General features: G+C 41.9%; 1 protein-coding gene across 3 annotated transcripts in view; it reads left to right on the forward strand.

The window, feature by feature from the left end:
* Positions 1 to 19,717, forward strand: part of cfap54 (cilia and flagella associated protein 54) — a 50,812-nt gene that overhangs the window by 21,698 nt on the left and 9,397 nt on the right. For 2 of the 3 annotated variants that reach the window (XM_069192715.1, XM_069192717.1), the window contains exons 31-57: positions 148 to 274; positions 2,433 to 2,547; positions 3,505 to 3,608; positions 4,111 to 4,305; positions 4,597 to 4,754; positions 5,747 to 5,940; positions 6,178 to 6,408; positions 6,938 to 7,122; positions 7,524 to 7,659; positions 7,929 to 8,037; positions 8,488 to 8,643; positions 8,811 to 9,011; positions 9,681 to 9,768; positions 10,144 to 10,323; positions 10,935 to 11,001; positions 11,749 to 11,949; positions 12,797 to 12,883; positions 13,194 to 13,313; positions 13,889 to 13,942; positions 14,299 to 14,449; positions 16,279 to 16,454; positions 16,810 to 16,961; positions 17,108 to 17,231; positions 17,901 to 18,099; positions 18,428 to 18,582; positions 18,842 to 18,988; positions 19,501 to 19,627. In XM_069192715.1, coding sequence (XP_069048816.1) covers positions 148 to 274; positions 2,433 to 2,547; positions 3,505 to 3,608; positions 4,111 to 4,305; positions 4,597 to 4,754; positions 5,747 to 5,940; positions 6,178 to 6,408; positions 6,938 to 7,122; positions 7,524 to 7,659; positions 7,929 to 8,037; positions 8,488 to 8,643; positions 8,811 to 9,011; positions 9,681 to 9,768; positions 10,144 to 10,323; positions 10,935 to 11,001; positions 11,749 to 11,949; positions 12,797 to 12,883; positions 13,194 to 13,313; positions 13,889 to 13,942; positions 14,299 to 14,449; positions 16,279 to 16,454; positions 16,810 to 16,961; positions 17,108 to 17,231; positions 17,901 to 18,099; positions 18,428 to 18,582; positions 18,842 to 18,988; positions 19,501 to 19,627 — 3,939 coding nt within the window. The remainder of the gene's footprint in view (positions 1 to 147; positions 275 to 2,432; positions 2,548 to 3,504; positions 3,609 to 4,110; positions 4,306 to 4,596; positions 4,755 to 5,746; positions 5,941 to 6,177; positions 6,409 to 6,937; positions 7,123 to 7,523; positions 7,660 to 7,928; positions 8,038 to 8,487; positions 8,644 to 8,810; positions 9,012 to 9,680; positions 9,769 to 10,143; positions 10,324 to 10,934; positions 11,002 to 11,748; positions 11,950 to 12,796; positions 12,884 to 13,193; positions 13,314 to 13,888; positions 13,943 to 14,298; positions 14,450 to 16,278; positions 16,455 to 16,809; positions 16,962 to 17,107; positions 17,232 to 17,900; positions 18,100 to 18,427; positions 18,583 to 18,841; positions 18,989 to 19,500; positions 19,628 to 19,717) is intronic. The other variant, XM_069192716.1, reaches the window with a different exon arrangement.

Raw genomic sequence — 19,717 nt, forward strand, 5'->3', positions numbered from 1 at the left:
GCATCTTAGACCAAATCTTAACCCTGAAGAGAACAAAGCTGGACAGAAAATGGAAATTGCTTGGGCAATTGATTCTAGCGGACCTACTAATTTAGCAGTTGGACGTTCTGACAGTCTTCCCCAGTTCACATGTCTTTGTTCCCTCAGTGCTGAAGTTTAAGAGGAAGGCTCGGTTCCTGGAATTTGCAGTGCAGCTCCTGCAGAGAGCTCTGGCAGAGGATCAGCTAGACCTGCTCCTGCACTGGGGCCTGGAGATCAATAGCTGGCTTAACAGGTGAGCTCATGTAAACAGGACATACTGTAACAGATAGGGTACAAAACCCAAGAAGACACAAAGAAACGGAACAATATACTGTATTTTTATTGATGGAAAAAAGAAGCGCAACACCTCCTCCACACTCTGGCCCTCCTGTCTGGGTGGAACAGGCTGAAGAGTGACTCATCTGTTAAGAGGACCTGATGCCAGTCGGATGTGACGTCTAGGAGGTGTGAGCAGAGAGCCTTGCTCTAAAACCAGTAGCATGGAGCCCCAATGTCCTGTCACTGATGCAGGCATTGTGTCTGCCGGTAGTATCAGCAGCAGTACAGATGGCAGATCTGAAACGATCTCTTAGATGGACCAGTCTGATGTGTCGGTCCTGCTCTGGTGTGGTCACTCGAGGGCGACTGGATCTTGGATGGTCATCTGTCCTGCCAGTCTGCTGAAACCTTCTCTGCAGTCGAGACACTTGAACTTGAACTTGAACTTTATTGCCATATGTAACCGGTACTGGTACAATGGAATTCTTACTTACAGAAAGTCTCTCGATTGTAAAACAAGTGTAAAAAACAAAACAAAGTGCAAACAGTGCATCAAGACAATGTACAAACAAACAATAGACAATGTGCAAGTAAACATGTAGACAGTTTGAATGTAGTGGAGCGGCTTACTCCATAGTGACTGGCAACGCTGGCACATGACATGCCTGCCTGCAGCATGCCAGTGGCCCTCTCCCTTGCTTCTGGTGACATTGGAGGCATTATGGAATGCACAGAAAACTGACTAAATGTGGCCTTTTTCTTGCAGTGACCTAAACTTTGAATTAAGGCCTTTTTAAAGGTGGCCTGATCAGGCATTGTTCCACCTGGACATCGTTGGGTTAAAGTGCACCTAACGAGTTTTCGTGTGATTGGCAAGTTGCAATACCTCACTGCACAAGCTGTATTGCTGGTCAGAGGGCTTAAAACAAATTGACAACTTTTTGTGAAAACACATAAGTTTTAACTATAGTACTCTAATTCCAGAAAATGTTGCCTTTCTTTTTTCCATCAATATATGTTGTCACTAAGATACACTACATTACCTTTACACATGGTACTGTACAGTATGTAAATATTAATTACTGTAAACCTTCAGTATAATGAACTCTACTGACTTAGAGACCTTGTCAAAGGACCTAATTACATTTACTGTATCTACCATCCCTGCCATTGCTACATTGACTACTACAGTATGTACTTAGTGTTCACCTCCCATCATACCTTTTGTTTTTGTTGCTTTTTTGTGCTTTTCAGATCTTTTATTTGTAACTTGTGTGTTGATTCTAGGTTTCAAAGCTTGCAGGGAGGATGCAATGACATGATTAATGATATTGATGACATAATTAATTACATTTATTGTGTTATTCATGAAAAAAGTCTATTAGTCTTGATCGGTTCTACTGTATATAATATATCTGAAATTGGTTTACATAGAAACAATGCTGGGTGATTTAAGTAACTGATTTCTTAAAATAAGGAGATTAGAATTATTTTTCAAATACATAAATGATTGCATATAATGTCACAAGGAAAAGTGTTTACCAGAATTAAAGGCTATGAATCCGTTTACATTGAATTTAATACAATGATTAATAGGAATATGAGCTAGTGGCAAAAGAGCATTAGGGTTAATCTATTTACTATTTCAGATGCTGTTCTCAATCTGTATTTAACGAGGTCTAAGTACATTTTTATGCTTGAATTGAATGTGGAACAACTCCAGCTGGGCTATCAGTCACAAACACACCTATTATATCGGACCTAACAAATTTAGGCACTACTTGAGATGGCAGTATGGGTACTGAATAGGGCTCTGGACTTGCCGCTGGAAGGTAGAGGGTTCATGTCCTACTTGGGGCACTAATGTTGTACTCTTAAGCAAGAGACTTCACTCAAACTGCTTCTGTAAAATGCCTGGCTGTAAAATTGTGTTCATTAAAACAATTATTTCAGTTGATCTTTTAGCTATGTTTGTGTTAGTGCTCTTATTCCGATATATGGAAATTGCTTGTACCTGTTTGAAGAGGCGATTGTAAAAAGGGAGATCGATGGGAGATCGATGTGAGGATTTCATGAATTTGAAATCTCCACTTAAGAAAATCTCCACTGTGCATAAAACTACCCCTTGGCAGGCGTGACGAGTCACTGACTGGCATGAAGAAGGCTCGGGGCTGTGAGAGCCGGGGACAGGGAGGAGGCGGTGTGGAGCTCAAGAGGTACACTGCCACTGTGACGGAGTACAGCAAGGTGAGTGCCAGAGGGACAGGGCACTACAGTGACCGCCATGAGTAGCTCTCTGCTCTTTTCCTTTATAATCAGAGCAGAAGGTGATGAGCAGAAACACTTTCATCTGTCTTGCTTGCATCTTCTTTTCCTCGAGGGTCAAAAGGTAATTTCCCTTACAAAAAAGCTTCCTGCCGGTCTTGCCTTGAAACGCCCCATTAACCCCAAGATCTAATCATCATAAACATAATATCAACCACATTTTAATTTGAGATGGTTCTATACACCTTGTGTTTTAATATTTTTAGTATGTTTTTTAATGTTTCTGAATGATGCTTGGCTCGAGCTACAGTACTTAAGGTTTTACAGGTGTCTTCAACTCATGGCTAAAATAATGTTACTTTATTTTCTATTGAAGCCAAATATTTGTTCTCTGAAGCCATTAAAGGCTCAGTAGGAATGATAATCAGAACACCCTGCCTCTTTCTATGTGTGGAAACCTCTGTGCTGCCTAAAATAAATCAATTTACTGATTGTGGATTTGAAATGTCTCATGCCAGGTTCACATTAAGGTTGTAAACCATACAGGAAAGTCCTCCAATCACAAAGTGAATGTTGTTTACACTCAATGAACACGATCAGAGCCACCTGCATTAGAACCCCAGAGCTCACCCAGAGCTAGCTACGATCCCCCTCAGCAAGAGGGGCTGCTCCACAAATGTCACTGTGCTGAGGAATCATTGCATTGATTTTTTTTAACTAGTCCTGTTCCCAAATAAATGAATCTAGTTATCATGTTGGTGCCTATGTAATATAAATTAAACATTTTTAAAAGCCTGGAACCTTTCTTAAGTTAATGTATCCTTATCCTTACTACTCCTCCTAGCGTGATCAAGAAAAGTCCTCGTTTTTGGGTAAATCCACTTGACCCACTCAGATTAGACTGCTGCTGCTAACATGGGTCTGTATGTGTATGTGTAGAAACCCAAAGCCCCTGCAGCCAATACCTACTGGGGTGAGAAGAAAAAGAAGGAGTTTGTGCAACGCAAACAGCTGGCTATGCCGAAGGGACCTAGCAATGTGAGGTACAGCTCTCTATGCTCCTGCTATCCATCATGTTCTCTGACATTGCACAGTCCCATTGATGACTCTGCATATATCTGTCAAAGACTTTCTTGCTTTCCTTCCGTAGACCCCATCATCACTGTTGCGGTCTCCACACTCCCACAGCACACACTCACGTTCTTTCCACACTGTCGCTCATCTCTCTCTCTTTTCCATCACCACCCACTGAACTCTCACTGCTTTGTAGCAGGCAGTGCAAAAAGCCTTGAGGTGTCCTGCATGTATGTAGTTGTATTGGCTCAATACCGGGAAAATGGACACAGTTTTGGAAGGTAATTTCACCCTTTACTTTCACTTTTTCTGGTATGCGGTATCTGGCTCATGTATATCTTGGTATATTCATATCTTTTTTTTATGTACCAGTTCCTCTGTCTCTCAGCCTCTTAGTGGAAGTCTTGTCTAGCGCGCAGTTGTGTTTTCCTCTAACACCTGTGCCCTTTCTGTCCCTCTGAATGTGCACAGGGAGTGTCGCCCTGTAGAGACTCTGCTGAAACTGCTGGCACCCCTTGTTCGGGGGTTCCGGCGACGCCGGCGGCTCCGACAGGTCTGTTCAGATGAATGGCCCTGGCGCTGCCAGCTGAACGCCACCCTGGCCCTGGCACACTTCACCCTCTTCCGCAGGAACCTGGAACAGAGGCAGAGTGGTAACACAGTCAGGTACAGAATAGCTCTAGCCCCCAGAAGCACACGGACTGAAATAATATCCTGAAAATATCATAATGATCATTAAAATGAATCACTTCTGTTTGTTTGTTTGTTTCAGAAATTGATATTTTTTCATACCCACTGTCAGGTGTTTAAGAGAAAAGTTTTTAAAAGGCGAATCGGTTTTTGTATTAATCATTTTAATCACGCAAATTTAGAATAATAATAAAATAATCTACTCTTGTATGCTGCTAGTACAGTTTGATGAATAGTGTTGAAACATATTTCCTTTCCTGTGTGCAGCTATGGCCAGCTGGATACTGTGCTCTTCTCTCTTCCTCATGCTGGCACACTCGTGAGATGGAGCAGTGTCATCCACCGCAGACAAGCCCTCGAGCCCCCAGACACCCCCATATCAGCCCCCAGAACACCCCAGAAACCAGTCCCACGTAGACAAGATGGTACCTTTCTCAATTCATCTCCACCACTTTTGGATTTCAGTGACTGGGATAATTGTAATGCATAGTACTGAATATCCGAAGTTGAACGTTTTCCTGCATATAAAAGGAATAGCCATATGGCACTGCAGCCTGTCCAGGCAAGCAACGGGTGCAAGGTAGGATACACCCTGGAAGGCACACCAGTTTATCGCAGGGCACACACAGACACGCACACACTCACACCACAGCCAGTCTTCCCATAAGCCAATTAACACATACAATTATGACTGGGAGCAAACTGGAGCAGCTGGAGGAAACCCAAGAGAAAACAGGAAAAAAATACAAATTCACCCCAGGATTTGGGTACAGGGCACACTGTATGGCAGCAGTTCTACCCATCGCGCCACCGTGATGCCACATTTTCTAAGTCAATATGACTGTCCCTTAGAATCTTATTTTCATGCCTCCTACCGTCTAATTTAGTTTGAATCCTTGCTAACTTGTAACTTGTGCTGATTAGATATTGCTGGAGCTTGTTTGGAATAGTATTGTAGTCTACCCTGACAGACTGAGCTGCCAGGTAGTTCCTAGAGCATTGCTAGGGTTGCTAGATGAGGCCGTCTATGGAGGTTTGGATGCAAGAGACAAAAGTTGCCAACAGATTGCTTTGTAGTTTGGTTAGGTTTACTCCTTTTTTCCTGATTGATCACTCCATTAGCAATTCTCCAGTTTGTGCATATCTCTAGAAACTACTGGAAGAGTTCTATTAAATTAATTACAGTTGGTAAATACAATCTGGTCCCTTAGTTCATTTGATGAACTCACTTCTCACGTCCCTGCCTGATCACTTATATAGTGTCACTGGTGACTCATAATGACTGCTGTGCATCACGCTATCAGTTCCTAAGTGTAGAACACTTTGGAATCCCATGAGATTGAAAGTGTTATACAAATTCAAGCAATTAGAATGATTAATTATTGCTCAGTAGAATTTTCTCCCTGTTTCTGTGTAGATGTTGGTCTGGGTGGAGGCGAATCAACAGAAAGTGAAATGGATAGTGATCAGGACACTCCTAGGACCCAGATGACCAATGAGACTGACTCTAGCTGTCAGTCCTTGGGGCTCAAGGCCGCCCGTCACAGTGTCTCACAGGCACAGCTACTTGACACTCTCGGCAAGACAGCACTGCACTTCAGGAGGGCCATGGTAAGATCTTCATGTCCTTCTCCTACCCAGAGGTACACTTGAGTTGTACAGCAGTGCCCTCTTAGTCAATCTCGTGGGCACACATCTTCTCACACGCAGACATTGGTGCGATATGGCACCAAGCATGTTGTTAAATATTGGTAAATAAAATGACTGCACGACATTAGCTTCTTCCAAAGGTTGTAAAGGTTTCAAATTTCACAGTCCCACGAGAATATTCTTTATGTCCATGCCCAGGTGTTGGCACATCGGGGATGGCACTGGGCATGTTTGCAGTGGGTGTGCCGGACACTGTGGGACCAGTTCACCCCTGTAATTTGCATGCTGGAGCATGGCAGCACCACAGAGCACCCATTCCCCATTTCCCTGGAGCAAATATATTCTACCCTCACCCCTCTGCTGCTTCTCGCTTCCGAATGCCTGCTGAACATGATCCAGAGACTTCAGGAAGAGCCCGGCACACAGCAGGTACGGCAAACCCCTCTGTACAAAGCTAGCAGTTCAAAATATTGAAGGTATGAACCTGTGTATTCAGTAGACCGTTAAAAGCACCTCGAAGCAACCAGATTTAAAATAGTTCAAGTAGGCAGCTACGTCAGCATGCGTAGGCTGCAAGGAACAAGTAAAAGGTTTTTTCCATGCTGAAAGGAAAAGAAAGGAACCACTGTGTGTGTGTTTCCTTTCTTCTCTTGTCAGCATGGAATCAACCTTTTACTTGTTCCTTTGCCTAATTTAAAGATTTGGAAAAAAAATAAATGTAAACCATTTCAAACTTAAACAAATTTTACATGATTGGGTAAGTGGGAGAATAAAACATTTTATCTTGTTGTTTCAAGATCTTGATGAATCTTGAAAGGCACTATATAAAAGGACTTCATATTAAAGATGGGAGTTGGATTCAGTAGTTGGTCTGATTACTTTATTTCTCCCAGTCATACTTTATACAGCGGGTTTGGCTGAGGTCTGTGCTGTTCTTGAGTTGTCGCTCTGTGGACAGGCCTGGGCTGATGACGCGGAGGGAGCAGACTCCAGCCTACACTTCTCGCGGCCCCTGGATGACGGCACTGTGGTGGACCTGCGATGGGTGGGTGTCCTCACTCTGCGCACCCTGGAGCTGCTGCACCAGCAGGGGAGATGGGAGGGCCTAGCGCACCTGGCAATGGTCTTCAACACCATCACGCAGTGAGTAGGCAGCATCCCCTCCGTGCCATGAGCCGCCCTGTGCTTTTCAATTCCTTTCTCTGCTGCTTCTCACCCATTCGGGTTTTGCACTGCAGTGGTGGAAGAAATGGGTCCGTCTCTATTTCTGAAGTGCTTTGAGATTTAGAATGAAAAGTGTGAAAAACATAATAAAAGCTACATACCAGAGGAGGTTATTCGGCCCATGTAGCTGTTTTAGTAGTTCATTGATCTGAGGATCTCATCCAGCCATTTAGTGAAAGAAGCTTCTACAACATGGCTAGGTAACTTGTTGCAGACTCACACAATACAAGTTAAAGGTGCAAGGACTGATTATTTCCGTTTATCTCTGCCTGTTTGTTTGACTATCCCTATGTGTCTCTCGCGTGGTCTGCATGTCTCAGTGAGCGGTACACTCACCTGATCACCCCACTCCTGGTCCATGCTCAGAGACAGCTGCTGGAGAGGGTCACCCAGTTCGGTGGTCCCCAGCCCCCACAGCCACATTTCGCCAGAGCTGAGGAGGAAACAGGAGAGAGGGTAAGAGCTCCGGTGGGATCTTAAGAGTAAGAGTTCATTTCAGGGTAAGAGTTTATAGAGGTTCTCTTAGTTACAGTCAAGTACAGAGTCCCAATAATTTTATAGATATAAAATCGTACTTGCCTGGTGAAAAATACTGATGTCTTTACAAATCCACACCAAACATACAATCATCTTCGCTGTCAGGATATGGGACATGAAACATGTAACTGTTCCAGAGAGGAAAGCAGTACTGTAGTGCTTATTTTGAGATATCTGTTGGGTTTCAGATCACCTGCAGGAACTTCATAGGCAAGCAATTAGTCATCAACTCAACCTTCCCAGAAGAGATCCATCCAGGCAGCCACATCGACCCTGGGGGGCATGAGATATTCTCAGGTAGGGAGCCAGACTGTGGTGTTCACAATGGAGGAAGAAGAAAATCACTGACGAATGGAAGAAGGGTAGTTAGTGCCTATTGGCTCATCTTGCATGATTTTTGTCCATTTAACAATCTCTTCTTAATGTTTATTTTCCCAAAAAATTTTATTCTATGCTATAGCGCAATGTTATGTACTGCAAATTATTTTACAGTTTTAACATAGAAAATCAATCTTACTGATTGATCTCTCTGTTGTTGAATTATCTGAAAGTTAGAAGAACAGTTGTGATGTAAAGCATTACATGGTAGTTGATTGTATATATTACATAAATAAATATAAAATATACAGTATATTTGTAAAATATTTAGTGTTTTCAAGCTAGGACTTTACTGTATTCACTAATTAAGTCATATTGTCCCATTATAAAAAAAAATGGCAGGTGATGTAATTTTTGTTTCTGCTGCAGAAAGGAGCAGGGCAATGGCACTGGTGTCGGTGCCTTTGGATGTGGCAGACACATTGCGCTGTTTCCGAGAGACGTCGGGGAGGGGGCATTATCATCACCGGGCACTCCAGCACAGCCGCACCCTGCTCCTGCTTCTGCTGGCACACGCACAACAAGGTGAGACACCTGCACTCAGAGCACTTACCTGAAGCCTCACAGTTGTTTCTAGCATATCTCCAGGGCTTGCGTCAGTACCTGTGTGCATGTCAGTGACCTGCGGTGTGTTTTAATCCAAACGTCTTGCTTATGTTTATAATGATAGCACGTGTGGTGTTGTCTTTCAGGTGGGGAGCCTCACTTCTGCAGGGACAGCACCAGCCATTTCCAGGGGAAGGTGGAGTTCAATGCGGCCACCATCTCTGTCCCCATCCCTTTCCCTCCGGACCTCTCCTCTGAGGACTTCAGCAAGCTGAACACCATCTACAGCAGTCCTCTGCCTCACTCCCTACTTGCTACAGTCATCACATCTTACAACAACGCCATAGGTGAGTCCACCTGTTTGGATGGAGGTCTGCCACGCTACGAGTGAACATAGGGTGACAAGTCCATTGCAGGGAGAGTCCAGATCCTCTTTAATGTACAGTAGGGAGCTATTACAACATTCACCAGAGCTAAATTCTTTGTGGCTTTAGGTATACAGTACAGGTATTATCTACCAGGATATCCCCCTATAACACATGCTCCGATATTCTGGGTAATGGAATCTTACAGGTTTTCAGTGTTTAATTGTCCAAAACAAATAATACACAAATCTGTTGAGGTGTTGTTGGGCAAAAATGATCAAAAACATTAAAATGAGATGGTTGCGCACACTCTGCCCTCTAATTTTAAATTCTGTCAATGTATTAGCATACAGTAGCCTTCAGCAGTGCATGGACTATACATTAAATTGTATTAAATTATATTGTTGGCACCATAAAGCTAGGGAGAATGTATAAATTGGTCATCCTATATCGTCCAGATGAATTGTTTATATCTTAAAGAGATGTGCAAAACCTGCTAAATTCATAACTCTAATGACCCAAGTTGAAAAACACAGTTTTGGAATGTCTTCTGACAGATTAATTAAATGTCATACTTTTATTTAGAAAAGTCCACTTAAAGATGAATGTCAGGAGAAGGCTTAACTGATTTTCCTTTCCTTTTCAATGAAGAATTTCTCCAGGCTAATAACCAGAACTCTCTGAAAGTCCAGGCTCTACATGAGCTGGGAAACCTGCACTTTTATAGTGGGAACAAAAGGTACAGTACAGTATACAAGCTTATAATGGAGTAAAATATAGCGCTTTATAATATGAGATATATTAAGTGGGTTGTTTTTCACTGAAATATTTAAGAAAATGTCTTGTTTATTTTTAAGAAGCAGTTATATGAAATTAATATTGTGTTAAAATTTCAGCTGAATTAATTTGTTTTCTTTTTTAATTATATTCCTTAAATCTAATGTTTAGTTTTTGCTTAGTTTTTTCGAAACCCATATCTATGAAGAATTAACAATAACCTAAAATGATAACAACTGCAATAAGTTCCAATAATCAGAGTGAAATTAGCTTCATCAACTACAGTACTTTCTTCTCAGATTGTACAGATCATTAACTCTTACTTTTAATGTCCCAGGGCTTCACAGTCCTGCTGGAGCAAGGCACTAGACAGTGCCCTGTGCCAGCCAGGAGTCCTAGGTTCCTGGGACAAGAGCTCTGTTTGCGTGGGAAGCAGTGATCTCCCCCAGCATTTTCTGCGCCAGGCTGGCATCTGGGGCTGTCTACAGGGAGCAGTACTGTCAGCCAAGATTGCACAGTAAGTTATACAGTGTCCAGACTCTGAGGGGGTGAACTGTCTTTGTCATATGAACTCTCTGAACAATCATGGGCTCCATATTCTAAGTGCTTCTTCCAGTTCAGGGTCAGGATGGAGCACAGTTTGGCCACAAGGTAGGGTACACTGAGGATGGGATGCCAGTCTACCATAGCCCAGACAAACACACACACACACAATCACACCAGGGCCAATATTCCTAGAAGCCAGTTTAAGCTAAAAGGGATGTGTTTGGACTGTGGGAGGAAACCAGTGCACCCCGAGTAAACCCAAGCGAACACAGGGAGAACATATGAACTCCACACAGATAGTACCAAGTCCAGAAATGAACCCTCGGCTCCAGGGCTGCGAGGCACCAATACTAACCACTGCACCACCATGCTGTCCAGCTCCATACTAATCCTAGAAAAATGACTATATGACAATAGGTGCAGAATATTGCCTGCCTTGGTATTTGACTTTTAGTTTTTCAGTTTACTATGTCAATATCATTAAAAGCAGAAGGAAGAAATATGGTTTGTATAAAAACAGCAGCTCTGTTTTGCTATTTCATGCTCCTAAAATAGCTGTCCATCCTTGGTGTTCTTCTCCAGGTATATCCTGACCTCAGACATCAGCCGGCAAACGCACTGCTGCATTCTCTCAGCTCGGCTCTTCAAGGTAGGCCTGGTGACATGTTACTGTCTGCTGCAGAAAGCTTAATAAAGTGACAAACGAACATACTAGAAAAGCATTTCTTCTCACAATGCAATTTATTGCATGAAAGGAAGAAAATAAATATCTGAATTAGAATAATCTATTTTTATAAAATAAATCCAATTAGAAATATCTCAACCATTTTTTTAGTAATGTTTATTGCCATGTGCTTGTCAACATATTCATTTTGCTACTACAACAAATTAATTCATTTAGCTACTAATACATTTCTTTTTATGGATTATAAATTAGTGATGTTCCATATCTGACCCTGGCTCTTCCTACAGAGGACTTGGCAACAGCTCAAAATATCTCACTCTTAATTTACCTATTGTTTTGATTCTTCTCCTGACAAACATAAGAGAAGAAAACTATACACAGTGAATGTAACTGTCCCCTGCTGTTACAGTTACGTTTTCTGGGTATGTTTATTGTCCTGAAACATTGAACAGTAAGGATTGCAGTAGTAAGGATTGTTATTGATATAGATTTTGTTAAATGTATGATTCATGATTTTGTCTTCATATGATTGGCATATGTCCAAGTGATAAAGTCATTAATATGATTGTGCCATAATTGCAAATACAGTTTCAATGGTCTCCATCCATTCATATTCACCCAGAAACAGCAGGGGGCAGTTACATTTGCAGACACTGATTTATAAATGGCCTTTTTTAACCTCTTTCCCTTTACCTGTGTCCTGTTCTGCAGGCTCTCCTCCGGGGTTCCTTGCCTCACCCCCTGTCAGACTGGGAATATGCCTCCTATGGTCTAGGCAGGACATGGGACTGTCCAGAGCTCATCCCTGGGGTGGAGCTGTTCACTGAGCCATTCAGAGCCCAGGTCAACAGCACGGTCTCCAGCTTAGCATTTCTGTGTCACCGCCTGCACAGTGCTGGACATTGCCTTATGGTACAGTGACCCAAGCCTCGCCTGAGCACTCAGTATATGCATGCCAACACACACTCCTTGCTATCCACTGAAGCCAGGAGAAGAGCAGGACAACTAATTATACCGGATTACAATATTGATTCTAGATAGCCAAACACACTGCCCTTTGCCTGCAGCGTTCTACTGTATAAGATAATAGAAGTAGTCTCCGAAGACATTTGGGGTAGATGTTGATGATGCATTCTGATTAGTACATCAAAGTGTAGAGTGCTGTGTTATTGTGCAACTCGGTATGATATGGAAAGTCAAAATTGAAAGGATTGTGGAGTGGGTGTCTACATCAAAATGCGACAACAGAACAGATGGAGATTAATTTCTTGCTGAAAAGTCATAAGAAATGGCAGAGCATAACAGTGTTCAAGCTTTCTTCAAATGTGTTTGCTGTATACTGTACCCTTCTACAACCTCATAAATATTGAGCTCCAAATCTTATAGCTTCAACTTACAGTAATGCAAACTATCAGCCATCCCAGCATGATTTGCCTTCCCAGCATGCTGTTTTTTCACGATTTTTAAATGGATATCTTCCTTATTTTCTGAGGTTCCTGGTAATGGGCCTAGTTATCACACTTCACTGCTGTATAATAAGAACACTTGAAATATCTTAGAATACAATGTCAGTTAAAATACAGTGCTGGTTGGATAAACAGTTGACAGAAATACACCTAGTGCTGTAAAAACCAAAGAAAAATGTCAGAGTGCTACTCTCTCATTTGAAAACCTAATTGCCCATCATTCAGGTCTTTTTGTTTCAGTTGTCGAGTGGTATTGACCCAGCTAGTCATGTTGCTGTGTGTTGGTATTGCAGGTCCTGCCACTGCTCTCTCTCTACCTGTATTTTGTCAATACACTGTGCCGAGACAAAAGACGCACCATTGAGGGACGGATACTGAAGGTCAGGTTTCATGTGGTTACATTCTGCCTTGAGCTCAGATTCTTCCTCTGTGTTATCGTTTGTGTCTGCCTAATGAGCCAATGAACTGACTAAAAATGGCATCAGAAAATGGTACTGTGTGATAACCATGTTTTGCAGCGGTATTTAATAGCAACATGTTACTGTACAACTATGTGATAAAAGAGCATAACAACGATGCATATTGTGACACAGTTTTGTTAAACTGCTGAGTGAGTTGTGTGTTCTGCTGTGTGTGTGTAATCAGTGTGTGAGTTACCCTACAGTATTACTGTATGTTCTGTATCTGCAGGTTCAGGTTCTGACAGATCTGGGTCTCTTCAGCGATGCTGTGCGTGAGCTGGGGAGTCTGCTTCAGGGGGAGAGGATTCCGCAACCACAAGGCAGCTATTACCCCTCTGACAAACGCCTGGTAATGTCCCCGCTGCACAGTGATCTCTCTGAAACCGAAATTTCTCTGAAAAAAGAAATATGAAATCTAGTGGTAGCAATATTACCGTGAACCATTTTTAGAGTAAATCTCATCTTTATCTCATTTTTTTTAATGCTCCTGAAATTAAAAAGAATGAAGAAAAGGGTTCTGAAGTCTCAGTCCACTCCAATTGAGGCCATTTAGTGCTAGAGTATATCTTTTTCTGGATAGCACTGTGAAATAGTAGTTAGGATTCTAAACTCATTACTGGAAGGTATATTACAGTATGTTGCACCCTTGACCACAGTCCTTTATCTAAATTGTGACATTAGATTTACCTAATTGTTTAAATGGGTGCAAATATAAGTTGCTTTGGGTAAAAGTGTAAGCCGAATAAAACCTTTGTAAACCGAATGAATCAAAAACCTTTTCACATTTACCCCTTCTATTGCGAACAATACCAAAGAAATAAACATATATTTTGCACCATATTCTTATGCTCAAAAAACTTGCTATAAGGAATTTATAACACTGTTCTTCAGTTACATCCATTTATATATGTATTTGACTTACAGATAAAGAAGAAGTTTGACACCAGCAAAACCCTACTAGACTCTGCTAATTTGCAGGTAACTGTATTATTCACCTTATAATTGCTGGTTTTATTTAGATGCCAACATTCTTTTTCTCTGTTTATGTTCTGTGTAGATTATTTGATTACATGATATATAGAATATAGAGACCAACAAATTTCACTGCTGTATAGCAACACCAGCATTGACATTAAAACCTCTGTCCAAGAGCGCTGTTTGATCTTTTTGAGATGCCTGCTAGGTTTATGCTATACTGTTTGAGAAGTGGTGGAATAATCTCTTTTTTGTGGTGACTGAATGTCAGCAATGAAGTGGTGGCGTTCTGCCAGCTCATCTCTGTCCCCGTGCTGTGTATCTGTATGTCTAACTCTGTACCTTTCTGTGATGCCCAGACTCTAGAGGATTTGGTGAACAAATCTCTTAGCTCAGAAGTGGCTGCTCTGTTTGGCTCCCAGCTGGTGATGAGACTGACCCTGGCTAAGACCAAGCTTATTGTTGCTCTGTGTGACACCATCAACAGTTTCCCAGAGTTTCAAGGTCAAGGTATTCCATTGCGCCACATGATCACAACATTAAACTGAAAGAACAGCTGTAGGCAGTTCAACAATGACAAAATGAAAATAAATATGAGTAGTAAGGCATTACTAAGTATGTTGAAAGCAAATGCATCTGTCTTAAGAGAATTTCAGAGAAGAAAGATTTAAAAATCTGGGGCAACACTGCAACAAATAAATTAGGATCTTTTAGTCATGGGGGGATACAGTCCCTTGCAAACAGATGCTTCCTATGCAGCCACACTTTGTGACATTACAAAACGGTAAGATAACTTACAGTAAATGTCAGCAAATGCTGAAGAGAAAAGGCTGAAATATGTTCATTGCATAATTATTCAGACCCATGATCTCAGTGTTTGGTGGAAACATCTTTGGCAGTTACAAACTGCAAGTCTCTTTAAGACTACAATCCCTGAACATCAGATTGGTGCAACTTCTGCCATTTTTTCTTGACTGATTTTTTCAAGATCTCTCAAATTACCTGGAGTCATTATGGACATCAGTTTTCACATATTCTTAATAGGATACAAGTCAGGACTTGGAAAGGGCCACTTTCGTAGTCTTAATCAATAAACTATAACATAATGCTGCCTCCACTGTGACTAGCAGTAAAGATGGTGGTGCCCAAGTAATGCACTCTTTTAGGTTTGTATCAGATGTAATGCTTTACACCAGAACGTTACAATTTTGTCTCATCTGACCATTTATTACCACGTTTGCAGTATCTGTTTGTTGCAGACTCCATTAAGAGGTTTTTTTTTCTTAGTTCCCTACAAGTCCCCTTTGGAGAGTGACATGGAAATATTGTTGTATCTGAGATACTAAAATTTGTAACTTTCAAAGTCACTGGTAGCCTCATGGTGGCGTCCCAAACCAGGTTTCTCCTTGCCTGGGTTCTCAGTTTGATCTAGAAGAGATCAGAATAAGGCAGTATCTAGAATAAGGCAGTTCCACACCTGATTAATTGACTTCACCGTGCAAAGACATTAAGGATTTATATACCCTTCTCCTGATCTTTGCCTTTATACAACTTGATCCCAACATGGTTTTGAAAGCTCTTTAGTTTTCATGGTTAAATCCTTTCTTACAATTCACTGCCTGACTAAGGAACTATACTGAGAAATGTGGTTTTATTCTGAAAATCATGTGAACCACTGTTATTGCCCACAGACAGAGGTCAACTAAATATGTGGCTCATTGAAGTAATTTTGCATACTTAATTTAATTTAGATGTGTACAGCAAATTATTAGTGATGCAATCTTGACTTTTCCCATTTTTTTCATATTATTTACCTGTTTAGTTTTTTTTTTTGTTTTTGGCTTTGAATGTGCGGAAAAGCAAGCACTAAAGCAACTAAAGCTAAAAACTGCTTAAGGGTCTGAATACCTTTGCAAGGTACTATATATGGAAAGAGAGTGGTTATAGTTTGAAGGAAGGAAATGAAATGTAATCCTTTATTTAATCAGATAAGTCAATTGAGAACATATTCTCTATTAGAGTCTATAATGATCTTCCTCAAGAAAACATATTCTGGAAGGGGATATTTAAAAAACAAAAAAAAATTGCATTACATTCTAGATAAAAAATAGTAGGTAAATAAATGAAAGTGACCAAGGGAGAGAGTGGAACACCAAAAATATATTTACATTTAAAATTTGGAAGTCAAAGGCTATTCATTTCTTAGCCAGCCATCAATGTGCTGCTGAGTTTAATTTCACATTCATAGCTGTGCTTCAGTGGGTGGAAAATTCCAGTCATAGACTATAATAATTAGATGAAGTTTAACTCCAATGAAGTGTGTGTCTTCGTCTCTCCAGACTCAGAGCAGAAATTTGGAGCTGAGACTCATACGCCCAGCACCCCGGTTGTCCCCAAGTCACCCTGCTCTGAGCGGGAAGAGACACGGAGCTGTAGCTCCTCCAGGAGAGCCAGAGATCCGCACAGCCTGCAGCTGGACACACAACGGGAGAAACTCACCCCTGCCAGGCTGAAGGTTGTTCAAACACTGCGAACGTCCACAGCCTCCTAACAGACCCATCGATACACATACTGTACTTACAAGTGAACTTAGACCTGCTAACATCTCAGAGGTGGACAAACCAAGAAACACAAGAGCAAGATATGCAAAAGCTTCCATAATTGTCTGAGAAATGCCAACTCTAACTTATAGACTTGTGTTTTGCAAGAATCACAGGTATTGTGAAATGTAATCTTACCTTACCTTAATCTCCAAGCAAGCAAGAGTGCAATCCACTGAAATACAGGACATTTATATTCACTATTAACATGCGCACAAAGTGTTGCCGTGTGCCCAGGCTATCATTTAATGTAGAATATGTATTGCGCAGGGTGTGTTGCTTGGGGAGGCTACACGCACCCTGAACTCCCTGCTGGAGGCCCTGCTGAACCTAGGGAGTGTGGCTGAGGAGCTGGAGGTGGCAGTGGAGGCGAAGCTGCTGCTTTCTGCCATTGCTCTGCAGCAAGGCCAAGCTGGTGTCAGGTATAGCAAAGCTGTCCTGTGTGTGCCAGCTGTTATCAAGCTGCTGCCTGCATGGTTTTATGTTACATGAGCGTTCTGTGCTACGCTGAGTATGCCGTGCTGTGCAGCGTCTGTATACTGACTCTTTGGAATCTATTGTCCTGCAGTGCTAGTCAGGCTGTGTCTGCTCTACAACTACTCCAAGAGTCCCCCCTGTTTAAGGAAAGGACCCCACCGCCCCACAGGCTCATCTCCTCCGCTCTCAAACTCCCAGGACAAAAGAAGGAGCAGGTATACCCATTGCATCACTTTGTTCAGTTCTAAACATCAGCTTTTATGAAAAGTTATTATCATGGTAGTTGGTTGCAAAGGTGTCTCTGTTATATTATTCTGGATACTGAGATGGATCACACAGCAATGGAAAATACTGCCCAGTAAGAAGAATATTTTTAAAGCAAGAAGATTGTTGTTTAATAAAAGAACAGAGATCTAAATCAGAAATACAGTTATACCACCACCTTAAGACACAGCCTTAGAGCTTTTTGATTGCACTTGACGTTTTGAACAGTATATCCACTTGACACTACAAGTCTTCGCTTTTGAATGCAGAACATTGACCACTGTAGATGTTTGAAGTCCCTGAGAAAAGCTGAAGGATCATCCAGACATGCTTGAGTGTTATAAACATTAGTAAGAATTATCAGCAGCATAAATAATAGTTCTTAGTAATGGTGTCAGAATTATGCCTGAGTATGATAGTTTGGCATAGAGTGATCTCAATGTTCCCACATGGGAATTACAGACAGAATAATTTTAATTGTGTCACCATACACATACTGTGTAAAGCCCCAAAACCTTGAGATAACAAGAGTCAGTATATACTGTACAGTAAAGTATCCACAAATCTGCAGGTTTGCTCTGGAACTGACCTGGTACTTTGTATCCATTCTCTCTCTGGAGTTCCAGGCTGGTTCTACAAGCGTGAGTGAGGTGGAGGAAGAGGACGGGCTGGAGGAAGATGCAGTCTCTCTCACCAGTGAGGTGCCGCCCCACAGTGCAGAGGCCCGTGAGAGGCTGGGTGCACCTCTGTGGCTCCGGTGCCGCCTGGGTGCAGCAAGGGCATTTGCCTCTCATATTCCCGGAATGGCCATTCGCCCAGGTATATTGCTGTGGTCAGCCTCCATGGTTTGTTTTTTCTTTTGTAATGCCTGTTCCCTCCCTGTGTGCCTGCGTTTGCACCAATGTGAAATCCTATAATTGTTATTTGTTACTTTTTGTTAATCTGATTACCATACGTCTGGTCTGAACTGGAAGAATTTTGAAACACCAAGAGGGACATGGTTCTAAAACATTTACTCTTCGGCCTGCTAAGAAAAGAATGTAAATTCTTATAAAATCATATCAGTGCTTCTGATTTACATTGTGAGGTGGACTTAGTGAACATTTTGTAGAGCATTATACACCATCTTCTGTGTTTTTGGGTGCAGAGAGCAGTGAGGATGGGGCCAGGCTGCTGAAAGAGGGGCTAAAAGAGGCACAGGCCTGGGGAGATCCTGAAACACAGGCTCAGCTTCTTCTACTGAAAGCTCTGCTAGAGGCGCACAAGGGGATGAACAGAGAGGAGATCACACCGCTGTTTCAGGTCAGACATAACTCCTCTGCAGACAAACACAATCATACTGCTACCCTCTCACATTAAATCCTGTTTAAAAGTGCTCTCAAGATTTTTGGTTTAATTCATTGGGTTTATTAATTCAATTTAAAGGGCATTTTATTGGCATGACTAACACATTATGGTAAAGCTAAAGCCATATCAATTGGCTACATCTCACTGTGAAGTATTGTGTTGCACTGAGAACTGTTACATCAATGTAAATTGTTAATCCTGTTGTGCATTTCAGGAAGCAGTAAGTCTGCTGTCTGACAGGAGATGGCTCTCCCCTCTCTCAGCCCTTGTTTTGGCTAAAGCTACACTGCACCTCAGTGATCTGAAGGGCACAGGGACTCACAGCCTATACTCCCTCACTCAGAGACTACTGCAGCAACAGGTGCCTCTTTCAGTTTATCACTCTCACGGAATTCCATTCCACTGCATTGTATTCTCTTTGTATTGCAGGGAAATAGTGGTTATGAACCCCAAACCAGGGGTTCAAGTCAGGGGTAGAATGCTGAGCAAGATGCATTGTTCAAAAAGTTGTTAAGAATAGAGCTAAATTAAACCAGAATTAAGTTGCCCTTTAGTTTATGATCCCCCATAATTCAGCTGGTGAAGAGAATGACTTCTCTACCTGATCTGCTGTGTGGTAGGGGTGCTTGTACATAATGAGCATGGTGTCGCTGAGTGCTGCTCTTTCATGGTGGATGAGGTGGATTCCCTCCCCATCCTGTACGTAAAGCACTCTGGTATCCTTGAGAATGAAATCACACTACAGATGTATATGATTTATTATGATTATTTTGTTATAACCTTTTATTAATTTATTCAAATTATACCAAAAGGGTGTTGGTAACTATAAGTTCATATCACACCGTCAGTGTCCATAACTGTTTTTCTTCTCAGCTCTCCGCATTGGGGGAGTCAGTAGAACTTGCAGAGGGAGGTGTAGTGCTCTTCCACCAATCATCAGGTCCAAAGAACACGTATCTCCCACATGGTCCTGTGCTGGCCAAGGTGACTCTCCGGCTGGGTAAGATACCAACATTGCCAACACAAAGCTTCTTTCAATGCGTGCTCCTTTCGCACTTGCAATATCCACCTGGGTCACGGCCTGCTTATT

Source organism: Lepisosteus oculatus, chromosome 7, assembly GCF_040954835.1.
Source record: "Lepisosteus oculatus isolate fLepOcu1 chromosome 7, fLepOcu1.hap2, whole genome shotgun sequence".
NCBI lineage: Eukaryota > Metazoa > Chordata > Actinopteri > Semionotiformes > Lepisosteidae > Lepisosteus > Lepisosteus oculatus.